General features: G+C 42.5%; 1 protein-coding gene and 1 long non-coding RNA gene across 3 annotated transcripts in view; one reads left to right on the forward strand and one right to left on the reverse strand.

The window, feature by feature from the left end:
• Positions 1-4807, reverse strand: part of LOC122551794 — a 14571-nt gene extending 9764 nt beyond the window's left edge. Inside the window, exons 1-2 of one of the 2 annotated variants that reach the window (XR_006312203.1) lie at positions 4721-4807; positions 2521-2571 (exon numbers count right to left, since the gene is read on the reverse strand). This is a non-coding gene — a long non-coding RNA (uncharacterized LOC122551794). Of the gene's footprint in view, positions 1-2520; positions 2572-4520; positions 4667-4720 lie in introns of those variants that run through there. The other variant, XR_006312202.1, reaches the window with a different exon arrangement.
• adcy5 (adenylate cyclase 5) overlaps positions 4275-22873 on the forward strand; it is a 401945-nt gene continuing 383346 nt past the window's right edge. Inside the window, exon 1 of the mRNA XM_043694258.1 lies at positions 4275-6551. Coding sequence (XP_043550193.1) covers positions 5613-6551 — 939 coding nt within the window. The 5' untranslated portion in view covers positions 4275-5612. The remainder of the gene's footprint in view (positions 6552-22873) is intronic.

The following is a 22873-nucleotide window of genomic DNA, read 5'->3' on the forward strand; positions in this document are numbered from 1 at the left end:
CGGGAGTGGAGGTTGGGTTGGTGGGGGGTATGGACCTGACGAGGGAGTCACAGAGGGAGTGGTCTTTTCGGAACGCTGATAGGGGAGGGGAAGGAAATATATCCCTGGTGGTGGGGTCCGTTTGGAGGTGGCGGAAATGACGACGGATAATACGATGTATATGGAGGTTGGTGGGATGGTAGTATCCGCCACAAATTCACCTGCATCTCCACACACATCATATACTGCATCTGCTGCACCCGATGTGGCCTCCTCTATATTGGGGAGACAGGCCGCCTACTTGCGGTGCCAGTCTCTTTGGAGTTATTTTTAAGGGAGCAGAGGGTAATGCTGAAAGAGTTATATGGGGAAGGATGGGAGGAGGCTTGAATGGAGTGAAATATCAACATGGACTGGTTAGGCCAATTTCAGGATATTCATGCAGTATATTCTAGTTAAGTCCACAGCTGGCAACCTGCTCCAAAAGTCTGCTCTTCCAATGGAAATGAACAACTTTCTGACACCTAAGCCAGATCTGACCTTCCATCTTGTAACGTCGAACCATAGAACCCCTAAAGTGAGGAAGCAGACCATAGCTCCCTCTGAAGAGCATCCCACCCAGACCCAGGCACTCACCCTATCTCTGCAACCCCACATTCCTCATGGCTAAGCCACCTAGCCACCACATCCCTGGACGCTATGGATAATTTAGCACAGCCAACCTGCACATCTGTGGACTGTGGGAGGAAACTGGAGCGCCCAGAGGAAACCCATGCTAACATGGTGAGAATGCGCAAACTCCCTCAGACCTGATTTAAAGCCATTCCAGACACATGGTGAAACTCAAATTCAATTACAAACCTGGAATTAAAAGCTAGTCTCATGGCAACATGAAACCACTGTTGATTTCGTAGTTTCATCGTAATAGAAGCAGAGTAGGCCATTTGGCCCGTCGAGCCTGCTCCGCCATTCATTAAGATCACAGTTGATCTATCCATTGTCTCAGCTCCTCCTACATGCATTTTCCCGATAACCCTTAATTCCCCTACCATGAAAAAACTCATCCAATTGTGTCTTGAATATACTTAATGAAGCTGCATCTACTGCTTCCTTGGTCAGAGAATTCCATAGATTCACTACTCTCTGGGAAAAGCAGTTCCTCCTCATCTCTGTCCTAAATCTACTCCCCCTAACCTTGAGGCCATGTCCCCTAGTCCTAGTCTCATCCGCCAGCGGAAACAACTTGCCTGCCTCTATCTTATCTATCCCTTTCATAATTTTATATGCTTCTATAAGATCCCCTCTCATTCTTCTAAGTTCTAGCAAGTACAGTGCCAGGCGGCTCAACCTGTCCTGACAGGGTAACCCCCTCATCTCTGGAATCAACCTGGTGAACCTCCTCTGCACCAGCTCCAAAGCCAGTGAACCCTTCCTCAGGTAAGGAGACCAAGGCTGCGCACAATACTCCAGGTGTGACCTCACAAACACCTTGTACAAATGCAGCAGAACCTCCCTGCTCTTCAATTCAATCCCTCTCGCAATGAAAGCCAATAGTCCATTTGCCTTCCTGACTATGTGTTGCACCTGCATATCAACCTTTAGCAATTCATGTACATGCACTCCTTAGTCCTTCTGCACAACAGCATACTGCAATCTTTCACCATTTAAATAATACTCTGACCTACTATTTTCACTTCCAACGTGGATAACCTCACATTTGCCAACATTGTACTCCATATGCCAGACCCTTGCTCACTCACTTAACCAATATAAATCTCTCTGCAAACCCTACACATCCTCTGCACAATTTGACTTTCCATTCAGTGTTAACAGCAAACTTGGATACATTCCACTCCGTCTCCTCTTCCAAATCATTTATATATATATATCATGGAAAGTTGTGAGCCCAACACTGACCTGCTCACTCACCACTGATCTCCAACCAGAAAAACACCCGTTTACCCCAACTCTCTGCTTTCTATTGGTGAACCAGTCCTCTATCCATGCTAGTACATTCCCTGCAACTCCATGCATTCTTATCTTATGGATGAGTCTTTTATGTGGCATCTTATCGAACGCCTTCTGGAAATCCAAATATACAACATCCATCTGTTCCCCTCCATCCACCTCACTTATTACATCCTCAAAGAGCTCCATAACCTTCCCTTCCTGAATCCATACTGCGTCTGCCTGATGGAACCCTTTCCATCCAGATGTCTTACTATTTCTTCTTTAATGATAGATTCCAGCATTTTCCTGACCACAGATGTTAAGCTAACTGGCCTATAGTTACCTGTCTTTTGCCTACACTCTTTTTTTAAAACAACGATGTGACATTCACTGTCTTCCACTCCACCGGGACCTGCCCAGAGTCCAGTGAAGTTTGGTAAATTACCACTAACGCATCTACTATAACTTCTGCCATTTCTTTCAGCCCCCTGGGATGCACTCCATCAGCACCAGGGGACCTATCTACCTTTAAACCCTAACGTTTGCTCAACACTATTCCTTTAGTGATAACAATTGAATTAAGGTCCTCACCTCCCATCGTATCCTGAACATCATTCTTTGGCACTTTAGACACATCTTCCACTGTGAATATGGACACAAAATAGTTATTCAAGGCCTTGTTTCAGCATTACCCAATATTAATTCCCTTTCTCATCCTGCAAGGGACCTATGTCCACTTTAGCCTCCCTCTTCCATTTTTATATATAGAAAAACGCTTTCCAGTTTTTACACTCTGTGCTAGATTGCATTCATAATCTATCTTTCCTTTCTTTATGGTTTGCTCAACGTTCTTTGTTGCTTTTTAAAGTTTTCCCAATCTTCTTGTTTCCCACTACTTTTAGATACTTTGTCAGCCTGAGCTTTTAATTGTCTTCCTTTATTTCCTTGGTTATCCAAGGCTGGCTCTTCCTACCCTTGCTATCTTTGTTTTTGACCAGAATATACTTTCCTTGAGCACTGTGAAAAATCTCTTTGGAAGTCCTCCACTGTTCCTCAACTGTTCCACCACATAACTTGTGTTCCCAGTCTAATTTAGCCAACTCTTTCCTCATCCAGGTCTTACGAGGAAAGGCTGAGGGACTTGAGGCTGTTTTCGTTAGAGAGAAGTTTGAGAGGCGACTTAATTAAGACATATAAGATAATCAGAGGGTTAGATTGGTTGGAAAGTGAGAGCCTTTTTCCTCTGATGGCGATGGCTAGCACGAGGGGAACATAGCTTCAAATTGAGGGGTGATAGACATAGGACAGATTCCAGAGGTGGTAGTTTCTTTACTCAGAGTAGTAGGGGCATGGAACACACTGCCTGCAACAGTAGATTCACCAACTTTAAGGGCATTTAATGGTCATTGGATAGGTATAAGGACAAGAGTGGAATAGTGTAATTTAGATGGGCTTCATATTGGTTCCACAGGTCAGCACAACATCGAGGGCCAACTGGCCTGTACTGTACTGTAATGTTCTATGCTCCACCATATAACTTGTGTTCCCAGTCTGATTTAGCCAACTCCTTCCTCATCCCATTATAGTCTCCCTTGTTTATGCATAACGCCCTGGTTTTAGATTAATTGCTGTAAACAAACATCTTGTTTACTTAAAGTCATAGAGATGTACAGCATGGAAACAGATCCTTTGGTCCAACCCGTCCATGCCGACCAGATATCCCAACCCTATCTTATGTCCTTTGGAGAAGGAAGGAAATCTGCCCTCCTTACTTGGTTGGGCCTCCATGATGGTTGAATTGATAAACCAAAAAAAAGAGGGCATACATTGAGTCACAGAGGTCTACAATGCAGGTAAAAGTCCTTTGACCCATCGAATCTGCACCAGTCAAAAACAACCATCCAATAATTCTGATGCCATTTAGTGAAGTTCAAAAGAAGCATGGGTGATGTGAGAAAAACACATTTTTACAGTGAGTAGTTAAAGGTTTGGAATGCCCTGCTTGGAAATGTGTTGGGGGCAGGTTCAATTCGTCGACTATGGATATGGGGGAGAAAGGCAGGAGTTTGACACTGGGGTTTGGAAAACAGGGCAGATACATTGGGGCCAAATGGCCTCCTCCTGCGCTAGCATCCATTCTGTGATGATGGGTAGGACTTTCGCGCAGGGCGCTCGGCAACGGGAGAGGCAGCGATACAGCGCTGCCGGAGTTAAAATCGGGCCCGGAATTGGGGCTGGGCGAGGGCCGCCGCAGTCAAACCTGATTGAGCCATTGTGACGTCACCGGCCAATCGAGAGGCTAGCAAGGGGAGAGCGGACCAATGAGAGCCCGTAGAAAGGCGGGTCCACTTGGCCGTGTATCAAGTTTGAGTGACTGAGCTGTAACAAAAGAGGTTGCGGAGTCCCACCACAATGTCCACCCTGAGAAGGTGCACCCCCATTCATCTCATTCTAACTGCTTCAGTCGGATCTTTCATTTTAATTTAAGATTTAAGCATTCTCCTCCCCCAGTCCACTTCTCCCCTCCCTGCTCAACTGCATTCCGCAATATTTCAACCTTTTTTTTCCCCCATTTAAGAATCGATCTTTACCATCCTGCAAGATGTCTCCCTGTTAGCCTCTGTGCAAAAACCAATGCCGTTTCATTTTGATGGGGAGGGTGGTCAAGAGACAATATTGGAAGTAGCTGGAACACATTCATACGCTTTCTGTAGTGCACCATCGGCAACGTGTTTGAGAGTCTCTCTCTCTCTCTGTCTCTATTTAAAATAAAACAGGACAAAACGCTCACGCATCGTTGATGTGCAAATCGACGACAGAATTGCTGCTGATCTGATGGCCATCCCTCGCCTGCATTTAGGCAGGAGCCGCGCTGGAGGGAGCAGCGCTGATCTCCCTCTCCCTCTCTCCCTATGTGATATTATTGCCAGTCTATAAAACGCTGTTCTCTTGTCTTGCGCCGCCCCAGTGGTGTCCAGGCGAGGGGGCGATGAATGGTCAGTGCTATGCCTTCACTCAGCCGGAGCGATGGAGGAACTAAACGAGTGTGAACACTTCCCCGAGAGAAAGGGAGAAGAACCGACTGGTGCGGTTGCTTCCACGTCCCGCTGACTGATCAGAAGAGACAACACTGCCGAACTTTCCATTCTCCTGACCCGTGGACGAGGAATATTGAGAGGGGAGTAAATGGGAGCTCTTTCAGGACCGTCATAACCGCTGCACAATGCCTTGCAGGCTGTGTACGTCCAGAAGGTTTCATTTTAACTGAGAAATACATATGTTATATTCCATATCCTTAGTGAGCTATAGGATTAAAATGGAGAAGCCACCAACCAGCTTCAGAGAAATTTTCCTTAAAGCTGGATTTAGCTGAAGATCAACTGGTGACACATCTGGGAGGTAATGGTCAATCCAGAAAATAAAAACTTCAGATTTCAGCCCAGTTTAAAGGGCTGCTGATGTACCTATATTTTAAGAAAAGGCTGGAATTTGCAATTTTGCCCCGGAGTTGATGGGATTAAGCAATTTGAGAGAATTCTTCCAGGAAGGAGCACAATTATTAAAATTGAAATTGAAATTGGGACCAAGCGGCATCAGGAGTGCTTTTACGCGTGTGGAGAATTGGATTTTGAGGAAGCAGTTTGAAGAGGGAGACTTGAGGGGAGGGTGGGAGGTTGGAAGCCATGTCAAGAGCAAACAGTGTGAGCCCCCCTGGCGCTGGGTCAGCTCCTGCAGGCAGTAACGAGCACCGAGCAGCCTGGACAGAGGTGGGCACCTTGCAGTCCCGAGCCAATGGGATCTCGATCCCCAGCGGAAGAGCCAGGGATAAGCGATGGAAGGGTGAAGAGGAGGATGAGGAGGACGGCCAGCGACAACTACCCGGGAAATCCAGCAGGCTCAGCATCCGATCCAAGTCTGCCTGGCAGGAGCAGCTAGACAGGGAAGGTGGGTCAGCAAGCCGAAATAGCGTGCTCCGGGCCAGGCATCAGTTCCGCCTGGACGGGGAGGTGCGACCGAAGTCAGTGGAGGTGGGACTAGAGGAGGGGGCCATGTCGAAGTTGGCTGATATTGACTCCTCGGCCTCTGATGTTGACATCTCCTTTGCGGATTGTTGTCACCGACTGTTTCGGATCTTCCAGTCTAAGAAGTTCCAGTCCGAGAAGTTGGAGAGGCTGTACCAGCGTTATTTCTTCCGTTTGAACCAGAGCAGCTTGACCATGCTGATGGGGGTTTTGGTGCTAGTCTGCGCCGTCCTGCTGGCTTTCCATTGTGTCCAGGGGAGCTACGAGCTGCCGTACCTGGTGGTCTTGGCCGTGACCATCGTCCTGGTGCTCACCCTGATGGTGGTCTGCAATCGTAACGGCTTCCACCAGGACCACATGTGGATCATCTGCTACCTGCTCATTCTGGTGATCCTGACGGTGGAGATCATTGGGCTGCTGTTGGTTGAGCCTCGTTCTGCATCGGAGGGGATCTGGTGGACCATCTTCTTCATTTATATCATCTACACCTTGCTGCCCGTCCGAATGAGAGCAGCAGTTATCAGTGGAATTCTCTTGTCAGCCCTCCACCTTGGTATATCTTGGCAGAGGAACCTGGTGGACCCCTTCCTGTGGAAACAGGTAAGATTCTAATTGAAAAAGGTGTGCTTTAAAGGGGGTTTAGCTAGTTCCTTATTATCTTCCTTTTTACTGCATATCAGCTCTTCCTTGAATGGATTGGGTACACGTGGCGTTGATGTGGTCTATCACTTCTCACAGAGTCACCAAAGTGCAATGCAGAACAAGGCTGTTTGGTCCACCATTTCTGTGCCAGGATGGATTTTTGCTTAGTTTCTTTAGTATTCACTCATGGATGTGGGCATCTCTGGCTGGGCCAGCATTTACAGTATTGCCCATCCCTAGTTGCCCTTGAGATCATGGTGATAAGCTGCCTTCTTGAATTACTGCAGTCTATGTTGTTTGCAAATAAAAACTATTTTTATTGACTGCTTCTGGAGCTGATACAGTAGTGCTATACAAGACGGGGTTACTACTGAGACATCGATACATACTGGGAAATCTAAGGTGAGCTGTTAAAGCTTTTCAGTGTTATGATGTAATTGGTCAGCATCCGTCAAGCTGATGTCCTCATGAAGACCATCTTGATTTGCCTCCTGAATTTTTTCTCTTTATTCTAAGCATGGGATGTGGGCATCATTGACAATGTCATCATCTGTTTTCCAGAGGGAGCAGTGAGACTCGACTACATTGCTGTGTCTCTGGAGTCAAGTGTAGCCAGGGACAATGGATTTTCTTCCCTAAGGGATCTCAGTGAACCAAATGAGTTTTTACGCCACCCAGTGATAGTTTCGTGATCACCATTGCTGACACTAGCTTTCAACTGTAGACTTTCAAAGCTTAATTACATTTAGTATTGAATGTAAATTCCATCAGCTGCCATGGTTGCATTTGCTTGGTTTCTGATTTGCTTGTACAGTGATATTATCATAATGAATGATCCCATTATGGTATTTTTGATTCTAAATAGTACTTTGATACTGAACCTTAAAAATGGGTGTTGTATAATCTATAAATAGGCTTTAAAGTCTTATATTGAGAGAGCATATGGTTTCAATTAAATAACTAACTTAGGAATGGTCAATATATTAAACTGACAGTGGGACTAGCCACTGGGACTGAATATTGTTGGCAGGCAAACTGGACTGATGGAGTGGTGTGTGGTATTTGCAAACTTTGGGACCAAATACTTGGGCCATACATTACAGCTCACTATGTCCTTGTGTTCTTGTTCATGTAGCTAATGAATTGGTTTACACCAAATCATCAGCTCTGTATGGAAAAGCTGAGTTAAGTATTCTGAGTATTAACAGAGCCAGGACTAACCACAACGCAAAGCAGCCTGCCAAGGCAATTATAAAATCCATTCTCCATTTTATTACAATTCCACTGGGTCATGTCCAGGTCTGGCTCTTTTACCAATGACTGCTGTCGACATTGGCACGCCTTCCAACTTTTAATTAATGAAGCAGTTTATTGAGCTGAGGTGGACTTGAGAGGAGTCTCCCTATATTATGCAACAGCTAACAAAGTCATTTTTATTTTTGAGTCATACAAAAATGGTATGAAAAGAAGAGCCAAGGTTTTAGTCAACTACACTATCTCGGTGGCTTCTCTGGCTAGTTGCAATGTTGAAAAAGCAGGATTATTATTCTTAAAGGAGTGTTGTCCTCCAATTTCGTTAGGAAGATTTCATTGTGCATTTATGCGTTTGTATATGTTGAATGTTTTCCTTTGTCCTCCTCTGCAATATTTGAACAAACCCCATCCTCTTTATCAGGTGATATTAGCTAACTCTGCACTGATCAAACTAGGTATTTTTATTTTCACAAGACTGACTGATCCACTTGCTGTGTATACTAGATGTTCCTTTATAAAGGTACAGTCTCCAATACCTGTCCCTCTCAAGAAAACTGTTGTTTCAGTTTGCTCACCTGTCCTTGCTTACTGACCCTGTCACATCCAGAAACCCTGTGATTCTTTGAATTTTCAAAATCTGATTTCCAAACACACACAAAATTATTTCACGCAAAAACTTAGTTTCAGGACATCTTCTGAGATCCCAACTGGAATTTCTCATCGCCTACAAAATGTACATTTATGCATATACACTAATGCATTCTTTGTAGAATGTTTACGTTTAGAACACAAATGTACCAGAAAATGATGTTTCCAATGAATGTTTTTCATCAAGCTTCTTGAATCTAATCCAAGCAATTCTTTGATGTAGCCCCCAAGTTTGTCCCAGTGTACAGGCCCCTGTGGGAGCACAATTTAAACACAGCTTGTTATTGTCAATGCTGGCAGACTTAAATTGGAATGACTGATATTAAAGTTGGAGAATTGAGATACTAAGTTCTAATATTTAGTCTCTTTAGTGCTATTCCCAATTTATATTGGCTGAGGGGCAACCAAATGTATTGAGGACAGTGAACATATGTATCCAAAAACTGAATATTTGAAGATAATGTTTGCAACAATGGGGAGAAGAGAAGAGGTTGTTTCTTAAGCAAGTTATATGTATTATGTATGGAGTCCTGGGTGTTTTCTCTCTTGCCCACCTCAGTTGCCACAAAGAGCCACTAAAATATTGAGAACTTATATACTGACAGCCCTCAAACGCTTGTAAAGTTACTGCTTTAAGTGGATCTTTTCTCATGTTTGAGATATGATGATGAAGTTTGATGTGTTATTTGATTATAGTATGATGAAAGTCCCATTGTCATTCACACACTCTGTCCACATACATGCATTTTCTAGCAAGAATCACTAGTTCGTGATAATATTGATACAACGTCCAAATTCATAGGCGCTGAATGAAGGAAATTAAAATGGAAACCCATTGCGTGAAACTCAATGGACAGTATGCATGCAGGTAATGAAGGACAGAGGAATCTGTTATTAAGTTAATGGAAATTGAGTTCTCGTAGAAAATTCCAAAATGTCATTTTATTTTAATTTTTTGTTGATAAAGTCAGTCTCATTCAGGAACAAAATGTTGGGCTCTCGGACTTTCATTTCCCATAATGATGCTATTTTATATTTTCTGTCTGTAGAAGTTACACAATTTTTTGTAAAATTGCAGATGTTTAAAGATTTAATACTCACATTTCCCTCAGCAAATAAATAATTGAACACTGTTGTCTTAGTGACTTTGATAAACAGCTCTCTTAAGGGCAGGCCTGATGCCTGGCTCTAGGCCCTGATGCCATGGTGGGTTACCATGGAAACCTCATCTCCACTTTACATTCTGTGGATCCTGAAGCCAAATAAGTGTATTCCATTCTTGAGGATGTGTAGGCGGGTAGGACTATAATATTAATGGGGCCGCGGAGGTGGGTTGAGAGAGGGGGTGGCACAGCGAGACTGTCAAGTCTGTAGAAAAGAAAACATCCAGCATTTTACTGAAAGGCGATTTTGTATGTTTTCAGTGCCTGGTCTCCTTACCCCTTTTAAAGGAACAGGTCTCAATTCCTCAAGGTTAGCCATTTAAAGGGATGTTACCTTAATTATAAAAGTACCTTTTAACTGCTGGTTTGCCAGCATCCTTGCATAAAGCAAAAATCTTTCCAGAAAGGCATCAGTACTTGTTTTTCAGTCTCGCTCACCCTTTGCAGGTTTGTGTAGACTGGTCAACTATAGTACAGATGGAGAGATTTGAGTGTTCAGAATCTGCTGCCCATGTCTGTTATCAACATTCCAGCATGGATTGTCACATCCCAGAGGGAAAAGGAAAACAGTAATACTTTCGAATGCACACACTGAAGCTCCAGTTTGATTTATACAAGATGAGTTGGACTAGTGTGTGTCAATCATGGGTTTTACTGTTTTATTCCTTCTGGGTTGTGGACTGGGGTGGGGAGGCAGTCTATGTTTTTCAAAAAAACCCTCAACATTCCTCCCTCTTCAGGCCACTGTGCTCAAGGATGAGAAAAATTAATCTTGAACCTAGTACGTTTTGTAAGAAGATTTGAACACACATTTGGTCTTTGTGTTTGCACATCTCTGGGGCCGGGTACAAAGCAGTATTGCTCCAGACATGTCTTGTTGCCCATATTCCAAATTTGCTGTCACTTCCTAAGTTATAGGAGTGTGTAAGAGCTAGTGTGCCCATCATGGCCAATGATATACTTCTTGTGACACATGCAAAGCCTGGGAAGTTTACCAGCAGAAACAGCAGACCTCAGCTGTTTAGGAACAGCTTCAATTTGCCAAGTTTTGGTAAATGTGGCAGCCAAAGATTGGCTGCGCAAGGTACTCACAAGCAACAGTCCAGGAGAGTTGCGTTTTTGACAGGAAAAATCACATTCAGATTTTGTGAGTTGGAAATGAAATGAGGCACAGTTGAGTTTTATATTTGTGTGTGACATGAGGAAGAGGCAGAGGATCTTGACTGCATTTAGCCCATTTCTTCCAGTGGACCATCTAACAGGCTTAGGTGGTGTACTTTTAATTGTGTTTCAGTGATGTGCAAACCAATGGCAAAAGCGCAGCTTGGAAGCTATTATTCTCGGAAATATGAAGAGAGAATTAATTGGGGGTGAGATGGGGAAGCGGAGATGTTACAAAAAGAGCCTCGAAAGCTGCTGTCAACTCTGACGAAAAGTAAAATGCCACCTCCCGTTCACAAAAATGGTCAACCTTATGTCTTCTTTGTACTTCTCTGCCTTGAATGTCTCCCTTGTGTCCTGGTGGCCAACCCTGGACATGTATGAGCATGTAGTTTGTCCAGAATTGAATGTCCTCTAAATTTATGCTACAATGATTTTAACAGAGGGTGGGGAAGAATTGGGAAATGATTTGCAATAGGTAACATTCTGAGCTGTCTGCCTGGTAATTGGTTTCTGTCCTACTGGGAAGAGGAATGGGATTTTGGCTTTTTAAGGGGAAGGGAGACCTTTGGGGAGGTCAGAATAACTTGCTCTTGTAGCTGAGGAATTTGCAGAATGAATGTTCCACTGTGTTAGACAAAACAATTCCTAAAATGCTGAGCGTCCCAATTTAAACTAATGGCAGAAAGCAGCTTTGGACTTCGTCTCCCCTAATTTCTATGAATTCATTGGCTCTGACTCATCAAATGAAAGAATTGTTACTTCACAGAAGGAGACCATTCCACCCATAATATCTGCATCAACTCTCTGAATGAACAATACACCTAGTACCTTCTCCCCTTAACTTTTCTCACATAATCATTCAGTGGACACGGCCTCCACCATGTCTTAGGCCGTGCATCCCAGACTCTGGTCACTTGCTGTGTGAAAAGATTTTCCCAAATGTCACGCACAGACTTTTATGCCAATCATTTTTAACACAAAGTGTCAGAGTCTAACTAGTGAGAGCAAAATGACTCAACCAAGTTCTCCTCACATTCCCAGTCTCCACCAGCAAGAACACTGGTCAGTAAAAGCATCCCTGACTGTTGTTTGTCGGCTGTTGAGGTGAGTTGGAGGGTCATCCTGGCTGACTTAAAAGAACCTGCATTTATTTAATGTATTTCACAACCTTCGGGTGTCCCAGCGCCATTGAATTACCTTTGAAGCAGAATTCCTGTTTGTGAATTTGGAAAATTAACAATCAATTTGCATCAGCAGGGCCCCTCATAAAGTATCAGAGAAATAAATATTTATTTTAGTTGTATTGGTTGAGGGATAAATATTGGCCAGAACACCCCAGCACTTCTTTGAAACAGCACCATGGTATTCTATGTGATAACTGAGAGCGCAGACTGGGTACTCAGATTTAATACCTCATCTGAAGGACACCACACCCAACAATGATCCTCAATGGAGTGACAAGCCTGGGTTTTTGTGCTCGAACCTCTAGACTCGGGCTTGTACACATACCCTTTAACTTTGAGGCAAAAGCACTAGCTACTGAGCTATGCCCATGTGAAGTCGACCTGCTCATTAATCATGGGGCATAATCAAATCCAGATCTTCATTATTCCTGCAGATTGTACCATTGGCCTAAATGCTTTGCAAAGCGTGTGTGACGTGCACAGATTTAACAAGCAAACAGCAGTTGTATCTTTAATGAAACTATTTCCATGCATATTGCCTTTTGCTGAGCAGCACTTTGGCTCTCATCAATTATTTGATTTGTTTTAGGGACATTCTGTCACGAGATATAGGCATCACTGGCAAGAATGGTGCCCATCCATAATTGCCCTTGCTTAAGCATTTTATGGACAGCTGATATAGTTGTCGTCACATGAAAGCCAGACCAGGTAAGGACAGTAGATTTCATTCCCCAAAGGGTGTTAATGAACCAAATGGATTTCTCATGGCAATAATTTCATGGCCATCATTGCTGAAAGTAACTTTTAATATCAGATGCATTAGCTGGATTCAAATTTCACTCAGTATTATCATGAGATTTGAACCGATGTCCACAGACCATTCACCTGGCCTCTGGATTGCTAGTCTAGTGACAATGCTACTACATCACCATCTCCCTGCCAGCCAGAATGGCGTTTGGAAAGAAATTAACTTGTTACTAACTTCCTCTCTGCAGTCAAGGTTGACCTTTACAAGGAGAAGTTTTCTGTACCTCTGATGCGATGTCCTGTTGTTTATCCTCTCACTATTTATGGATTTAATATTTTCCGTACCAGCATGAGTAAATTTTTCAATGGGTAGAGAGCTGAAAAGGAAGAGAAAAAGACAGTAAGTTGAACTACTAATCTTTTAGTCTCTCGGGAAGTGACCAGGGCTTCCATTATGTTGGACCATTCTATTGTGGAGTTATTTTCCTGACTGCAAGAAAGTGAGATTTAATCCTCTCTTGTTGCTCAAATTTGGTTTTTGCTACTTCTGTCTCATCCTCCTAAAGGTTTTGAAGCTGAACAAAGCTGAAAGCCATCTGGTACCTCACCTAATTGGGCATTCATCTCCTCCATGCACATAGATGATGAAGCTCTCCAACTCGCATCACCCATTTGGTTTGACATGCTGATTGGAAAATTTAGGCTTGAGTGTTGGCAGGTTGTAAAGAACTGATTCACAAAGATATTTCAATGGTGAATGAAAAGTTTTTTCCTGTGAATATCGTTATGTGTTTTGGTTTTATTTGACGCATTTCTGAGCATATACCAATCAGTTAGTGACTTAATCATAGCATTTGCTTGTTAGCAAATATAACTGTCCTTTTGCACAGCAAGGCCTATCACTCAGCAAAGGAACCAATCATGTGCCATTTGTGTCAATAGAAGTTAGAAAATGGCATGTTTCTAAAAGAGCTCCAGCATTATCTTCTTCAAGTAGTTCCATGGACTCTGATGCACTCCCTTGGTGGCCAGTCTGAGAAGACATCAGAACCGGTGAGCTTGCTGCCAAGTGATACACCAGATCCTCTCCTAACATCAACCAGCACCTGTTTCCTCCAGAAATTTGAACTAATCTTTCCTTTTCAGTCCAAGAGCACTGAAGCGAATTCTAGTGTCCAATGCAACATGAGCGAAATATTCAACTTGATCTGTACAATGTGGCCGCGCAATGGGCATGCATTGACATGCTGAATTATTTGGAAAGAGTAAAGATTTTATTGGGGTCAGAGAAGTGGTGGAAAGCAGTACACATGTAACAAATGTGTTATATAACTGACAATACAAAGGGGTCAACTAAGGCTCTTAAATGATAGAGAGGTAAGGGAGATAATTGAAGTAAAGTTACAGATCAGTCATGATACAGTTGAATGGTCACATTCACCACTTCTGCAGACTCTTGTGGTGCAGTGGTAGTGTCCCTACGTATAATTGAATGGTTGAGCACTGTTGAGGGTTTGCGTTGATGAAATGCCTTCCTGTGTGTTTAATGATGTTTTATTCTGAATTGGGAAATGAGTGGAAGTTTTCCAACATGTGTGATCAGTTTGAGAGAGCAGATTTGAAGGGCTGAATGCTCACCTCTTGTTTCTATGTATCTCAGTTCAACGTTACACTGGTTGATTCAAAAGAAAATAATGTTTTCCATATAAATCAAGTGGAAGTTAGCTTGTTCGTATGTTTGATGTTTACTTTAATGTAGCAACAGCACTTTACATCACCTGTGGCATTGCTGTCAGTGGGCAGCAGCAAAGCCAACCATTCAACCCTTAACATTGTGAGATGGTTCAGCCATCTTAGGTAAGGATACCTCAGTGCTCAGGGGTCACAGGTCACTTTGAGCAAAAAATGGAGCAGAAGAAACCATACCTGTGTGAATCCCGTCACAGACTTGAAAGGCTTATATCCAACACAGCACTAGAAGGTAAAAGCTGAACATAAGGCTGAGCCTTTCAAGAAGCGAGATAAGAATTGGTGAGATGTAGGGCAATACTCTGCATTGGTAAATTTTATGTGGTTTCTTGCATTTCGTTAATGTTATGTTTTGTTTGGTAAAGTTGTCTGAGAATGTAGTATACTAACATTTCCTATAGAACTGGGCTTGAGTGAATCCAAAGTTTATTTGAACAGATTAAAAGCATTCTTTTCTGCTGTGGACACATTTGAAGAACGATGCACAAGTCGTGCAGTCATGTGAGACATGACTACCGTGGAGTTAGTCATAAGGCTTTTGGAGAACGAGCTGATTTATAACAATCAGGTATGATGCCTTGTAACACATAAGGTACTATGAAAACTATATATTTTCCTAGTTTTGTTTTACTGTCTTGCTTATACACTACTGACCCTTCAGTCTTGAATTGCTGCTGATTTTCAGACTCAATGATTGAATTGTTTAAGCAAATTATACAGTGCACGAGGCATAGTATTAGCAAATTGCTAGAAACAAGCAAACTGATTTTTAAAATCCCAGCCACTTGAAAATGCAAAGAAACATCACTTCTCAGTGACCCATGAAGTTATACTCTGTTGTCTCTTGGTCACATATCAGCTGTTCCTTTCTGGGCCAGACTCCTGGACTTTCTTACTTAACAGCACTGTATGTAGGAGCAGTTTCACCACATGAAGGCTTAAGTATAAGGCTTACCATTAAATATTGGCCAGCAGATTGGGGCGACCTTTGATGCTCTTCTTTAGCGGAATGATGTGGATAAATAACTAGACGCATCGCAGTGTGACAAGTAACTGTAGCAGCTACAGAAAGTGTGCATTACACCCAAGGCTTCTAAAATGTAAAATGCAAGTGCTGAAAGCCTAAAACGTCTAATCCAGCCAGTGCTTTATACAATGTGTCATTGCACTTTGATTTGCATGATGTTCTTTGGTATGGAATGGTTAACCAAATGGAATTGCTGTCAGCTGTTAATAGATTTCAAGCCAGTTGGTGAGACAGGAACCAAGACACATAGCTTTTCAATGTGGAGAGAGAGAGAAAGAGAGGCTTTTTTCAGATGCGCAGTCTTATAACACATATCCCACAACATCAGTGTTTCACCAGTCCCTTATCTATATTTGCTCAAAGCCACTTAAAACCCACCGCCTCTTTATTGTAATGTTAGCATTGGGTTAACAAACCTTAACAATGTGATTGACAAGACATTACCATTGGTTTTCTTCATATTCATTTAATTGTGTCCAGAACTTCTGGAATTTTTCGCACGAGCAGATTTATTTTTCCTTTGATGGGAACCTACGCTGCAGCAAGCTGTCAGGAACTTGCAGATACAAGTTGTTTTGAATGGAAGTTTGGAGACCGTTAATGTTTAGATCTCCGAGTGAAGTAAGAGAGATCTGGTGATGTCTGTAGATGACCTAAGAAGGAAGAGAGGAATGATAGAAAATGGACTCACACAAGGTTGTCTGAAACACTTTAATAATTCATGGGTTTCTGGAACTATCTTCAGTCTAAACATTTGAAACAAGGTGTCCAAAAATATCATCAAGAAGGGCTATGAATCAAAATCAATGATGAAGAGAATGGGAAAGGAAATAAAGGAATTCAGAATTCAATGAGGCGCAGTCAGCCCACAACGATTGTCTCCTGTCACGCTGGTGAACGCCCTCGATCTTACGGTGAGTGCTACTCCGAACTTTATGTTTAAATATTGTTATTTTCAGATGTTGAATAATTGAATATTTACTTTCAATCTTGTTAACCCTATGATTTTGAATATTAATTCACAAGTAAAAGCATTGCTTCTTTAAGATTGTTGATTGAAGCTGTTAACGTGGGGTTAAGCTGGAAGATTAGCCGTGACTCTTATGGAATGGTGGGCCAGGTTCAAGAAGCAATGTAGCCTACCCTGATCCCACTTATTATCTTCCTATGAACGTTTGACATTGCAAACAGGAATCTACGTAAACGAGCTCAGGTGTGCTTTAGAACTTAACCCGGCAAATGTCATTTCATGCAAGAACATCAAATATTCTGTAACGGCAAATGGGTCAAACGTTCACATGGATTCTCGATGTTGGAGACTCATTGGTCTGATTCACGGTCCAATGCTGCAGTGATGCTGGGACATGATTGCACCATTGTTTGCCAAAATCAATGCCAGTTGTTAAATATCACTTCATCACGATTCTGACTCACTGACTTGTCTCCCAGTTTTTCCTGTAGAACTCACATCTGGTTTGATTGTGGAGAGAGAAGCAGATGGGATGTTCCCAGTCTGGCATTACATTTGTTCAGAACTTCTTCAGTTCTTCTTTAGCTCTGAAGAAGGGCCATACAGGACTCGAAGCATTAAGGGCAGAGGAGGGTGCAGTGAGAGAGGGACTCACTGAAATCCTTGTAGAGGGAGGAAGAGAGCTAATGCCCGAAACGTCGATTCTCCTGCTCCTTGGATGCTGCCTGACCTGCTGCGCTTTTCCAGCAACACATTTTTCAGCTCGAAGCGTTAACTCTGTTTCTCTCCTCACTGATGCTGCCAGACATGCTGAGTTTCTCTAGCATTTTATGATTTTGTTTTAGATTTCCAACATCCACAGTGTTTTGCTCTTATCTGGTTTGATTGGACTCGTTTATAGAAAATGCTGTTATTTGTTATACTGAACCAATGTGGGCCAAATTGTAAATCTTCGGGAGGAGAGGAGAGGTTTCTTTTTTCAGTTAAGTGTCACCTGTTATCAGTTTGCCCTGCAAGTCTCACACTATCCTGAACTGAAAGAATATCAACTGCTTTTATTTATCATCACTGGGTCAAAAACCTGGAACTCCGTATAATAACAGCATGGTCTGTGCACTAATGCAAGATTGCAATGGTACAACAAAAGGGCACCTTGTAATGAGAACTGTACCCATTGGAATTTCCCAAGAGCTTGGGGAGCCAAGAGTTCCTTGTGGTTTTCTCCATGTCAACTTGACAACCAATCAGAACCTTTCTCTCCTGCAGTATAAATTCACTGGAATTTCGAAGATGAGGGGTATCTCATAGAAATCTATAAAATTCTGATAGGTCTGAACAGGATAAATGCAGGAAGGATGTTCGATGACGAGGAAGTCCAGGGCCAAGGATCACAGTCTAACAGCATGGACCACTTAGGACTGAGATGAGGAGAATTTTTTTTCACTCAGAAAAAATTTCTCTGCCACAGAAATCACTTGAAGCTAAAACATTAACTATTTTCAAGAAAGAGCAAGATACAGCCCTGAGGGTTAAACGTTAAAAGGAAATGTGGAGAAAGCAGGAACAGGGTTCTGAGTTGTACAATCAGCCATGGTGATATTCAGTGGTGGAGTAGGCTTTAAGGGTTGTATAGCCTATTCCTGCTCCTATTTTCTATGGTTCTGTGTTACGATTGTTTGAAGTTTAGCATTCTTGCGTTTGTCCTGATGACTATAGACAAAAAGCTCTGGCAACATGCCCCCGTTTCAGCAACATTCTAGTATGGTTTGCATTGAGACATTTCTAATGACAGAGAAAAAGGTTATCATGTATTTGGCTGCTTTTTCTTCACCTGGGCTTTCTAAATGTTGAGTCTGAAGCACTAAGAGTATATTTACAATTACATTGACATTGATGCAGGGACACGTGTCAAAAATGGTGCAATTTGGAGAGTAGAGATTGCAAAATTAATGTCTTCATGAGAAACATTGGAGAAGCTGAGATTGACTTTCATTGAGCAGAGATTGATAAGCAGAGATCTAACTGAAGGATTTTGATGTTTTACAAGGAAAAGTTGAACAGGCTAGGCTTGTATCAGTTGGAGTTTTGAAGAGTAAGTAGTGGTTTGGTGGAAACATATAAGATTCTGATGCATCACCAGGAGGTAGGGAGGGTGTTTTCCGTAGTGGTAGAATCTAGAACTAGGGGTCTGCCATGGAAAACTAAAGCATCTCCAATTAAAGGCAGAGAGCTGGTGGGACTGTGGAATGATGTTGCAACCAGATCACCCGTGATATAAATAAATGGCAGATTGGGTTCAAAGGACCAAATGACCAACTCTTACTCCTGTTCATAAACTTGTACATTTCATGGAACAAGTTGGAAAAAAACATTTTCTCTAGCAGGTGGATTCATCATCAGAGTTTTCATATTTAAAATAATTGGCAAAATTACTACAAAGGAGGTGAGGAGAATTGTTTACCACATGGTAAGTTTAAAGATCTGGAATGAGATGGGGGATGTAACAGATTTTGTAAGAACTTGCAAATGACAGTGGCCTATGTGGGATACAGTTCACTGATGGAGCTAAGCTATGGACGATAATGGTGAAGGCTTCAAAATTCCAGCTGACCATGAATCTCTCCTATTTTTAACACTTGCCATCAGTGTGTGTAGGAAGGATTGTGATGGTTAATACACTTTGGTTGACATTTATATAAACAATTTGGATGAGAATTTAGGAGGCACAATTAGTAAGTTTGCGGACGACACCAAAATTGGTGGTATGGTTGACAGTGAAGAAGGTTAACTAAGATTACAAAGGGATCTTGATCAATTGGGCTAAGGGGCGAAGAAGTGGCAGAAGGAGTTGAATTTGGATAAATGCTGGTGTATTGCATTTTATTAGAACAAACAAGGTCAGGACTTATACAGTTAATGGAACGGGACTGGGAAGTACTGTTGGACAGAGAGACCTAGAGATTCAGGTACATAGTTCTTTGAAAGTTGCAGGTAGACAGGGTGGTTAAGAAGGCATTTAGCACACTTGCCTTCATTGCTCAGATTTTTGAGTATAGATGTTGGGACAACATGTTGATGTTGTACAGGATGTTGGTGAGGTCACTTTTGGAGTACTGTGTACATTTGTGGTCACTCTGCTGTAGGAAGAATATTATTAAATTGGAGAGGGTTCAGAACAGATTTTCCAGGAAGTTGCAATACACTGGCATTTATCCAAATTCAACTCCTTCTGCCACCACTTCACACATTGGCCCAATTGATCAAGATTCCTTTGTAATCTTAGGTAACCTTCTTCACTATCAACCATACCACCAATTTTGGTGTCATTTGCAAACTTACTAATTGTGCCTCCTAAATTCTCATCCAAATTGTTTATATAAATGCCAACCCAAGTGGACCCAGTACTGATCCCTGCAGAACATCGCTGGTTACAGGCCTCCAACCAGCTAAACAACCCTCCACCATCACTCTCTGTCTCTTTGGCCATATCTTTCTTGACCATTAATCCTTGTGTGGGATTTGAATCTTGAGTCACTGGCGCAGAGGTGGGGGCTCTGCCTGCTCCCATGCACCACAAAGGACCATAAGGCAGCATTGTTCATTCATGAGACACAATGGGTTATGTATAGCCATCATAGGGCACCACTCAACAAGTGCAGAGACAGGCATTGTTCGTATATCAGTGTGTTGGGTATATCAGTGTGTTGAGTATATCAGTGTGTTGGAGTATATCAGCGTGTTGGACTATATCAGCGTGTTGGCGTATATCAGTGTGTTGGAGTATAAGGTGCAGAGACAGGCATTGTTCGACTACCACAGGCAGTGTAAAAATTTAACCCAGGTTGTAAGTGTCATCCTCTAGCCATCTCGCCATCAAAGCATGGTTGGGCAAGTCACAGTGTGGAAATAGACCCTTCAATCCAGTTCGTCCATGCTGACCAAGTTTCCCAAACTAAGCTAGTCCCCTTACCTGCATTTGGCACATATCCCGACAAACGTTTCCTATTCATGTACCTATCCAAGTATCTTTTAAATGTTGTAACTGTAGCTGCATCTTTCACTTCCTCTGGCAGTTAATTCTACACATGAACCATCCTCTGTGTGAAAAAATTGCTCCTCGGGCCCCTGTCAATTTTTCTCCTCCCACCGCTAAAATATGCCCTCTAGTTTTGAACTCTCCAATCCTAGGGAAAAGATCTTTGCTATTTACTTTATCTGTGCCCCTCAAGATTTTATAAAGCACTGTAAGGTCACCCATTAACATCCTACACTCCAGTGAAAATATGTCCTAGCCTATCCAGCCTGTCCTTATAACTCAAACTCTCCAGTCCTGGCAACATCCTGGAAAATCTGTTCTGAACTCTCTCCAACTTAATAGTATCCTTCCTACAGCAGAGTGACCACAAATGTACACAGTACTCCAAAAGTGACCTCACCATAGTCCTGTATAACATCGACATGTTGTCGCAACATCTATACTCAAAGATCTGAGCAATGAAGACAAGTGTGCTAAATGCCTTCTTAACCACCCTGTCTACCTGCAACTTTCAAAGAACTATGTACCTGAATCTCTAGGTCTCTCTGTCCAACAATACTTCCCAGTCCCGTTCCATTAACTGTATAAGTCCTGACCTTGTTTGTTCAAATAAAATGCAATACACCAACATTTATCCAAATTCAACTCCTTCTGCCACTTCTTCGCCCATTGGCTCAATTGATCAAGATCCCTTTGTAATCTTAGATAACCTTCTTCACTGTTAACCATACCACCAATTTTGGTGTCACCTGCAAACTTACTAATTGTGCCTCCTAAATTCTCATTCAAATTGCTTATATAAATGCCAACCCAAGTGCACCCAGTACTGATCCCTGCAGAACATCGCTGGTCACAGACCTCCAATCCGAGAAACAGCTCCCACCACCATTCTCTGTCTCCTACCGTGAGTAAGCTTTTGCTGTATGTGATCTAACTTTACTAATTAGTCTATCATGCAAAACCTTGTCAACAGCTTTACTAAAGTCCATGTAGATAGTGTCTACTGCTCTGCCTTCATCAATTCTTTTGGTTACGTCCTCAGAAAAAACTCAATCACTTTTGTGAGACAGTATTTCCCATGCACAAAGCTGACTACCTATCCCTAATCAGTCCTTGCCTACACAAATGCATGTAAATCCTTTCTCTCAGAAACTTCTCCAACAACTTACTCACCACTTAAGTCAGACTAACAGGTCTATAGTTCCCAAGTTTCCCCTTACAGCCTTTCTTAAATAAAGGCATAACATTAGCCAACCTCCAATCCTCTGCACCTCACCTGTGATTGTAAATGATACAAATATCTCTGTTAGGGCCACACAATTTCTTTCCCAAATTCCAACAACATCCTGGGTTAGACTTGATCAGTTTTATTCATCCTTATGTTATTTCAGACCTCCTTCACTTCCTCTTCAGTAATGTGGACTATTTTCAATCCATCAATATTTATTTCCCCGAGCTCCCTAGCCTCCATTTCCTTCTCCACAGTAAAAACTGATGCAAAATATTCCAGGTCTAGGGCAAAACCATAGGGGTGTGGAACCAAATGGATAACTCGTCAAAGATGGGACAAACGACCTCCTTCTGTGAGGTAAGTGTCTATGATCTAACTGCTGCAGTCTTTTGGCAGGGTTTTTTCTCCGGTGCGTTCTGTTCTGTCCCTATTCAGGCCTTCACCCAGGGTGGCTTGACTTGTCAATATGCTGTCACCATTCACACTAACTCCTGTCAGAAGTGTGGGTAAGTCACACTAAGAGCTCTGCTTGCATAATGCGACACCATTGCATTTCTCATAACCGGCATTGCAGTTGTATTTGAGCTGCAGTTGCTGTAGAAACCATTTGCAATCTAAACATACATTTTCATTAAATTCCCCTCTGTCATTTTCACACAGAAAGTGGGATGGTTTGGATGCAGTCTCTCATTGAATGGAGCTTGTATCTTGAAACACATTGTGAGCGCAGTGACCTATTCAATTCTTCACAGAGGTATCACCCAAACCAAATCATGTGTATGTTAATTGAGTCTGGAAAGTACTCAATTACCTGTAGTGTTGAAACTCAAAGGGGCATTGACACTGCTGAGCACTATACTCTCTTGTTGGCTTGTAATAGGTGATGTGAGCACACTGGTGAGTGCAGATGTTCAGTCCCGAATACAGTGGCTCTCTGCTCTTTGCAAATGGTAGTGGCGCTTTGAAGTGATGTCTTCTGAATTGGTTGTTGATGAGCCTGTAGATGAAGGTGGAGCAAAATGACACAGGGCAACATCCCCCATTGGCCTGGAGCAAGAAACGAAGGTAAACATTGGAGCATCTTTTCACGTGTGTGACTGATGCTAT

Source organism: Chiloscyllium plagiosum, chromosome 7 (genome assembly GCF_004010195.1).
Source record: "Chiloscyllium plagiosum isolate BGI_BamShark_2017 chromosome 7, ASM401019v2, whole genome shotgun sequence".
Classification (NCBI taxonomy): Eukaryota; Metazoa; Chordata; class Chondrichthyes; order Orectolobiformes; family Hemiscylliidae; genus Chiloscyllium; species Chiloscyllium plagiosum.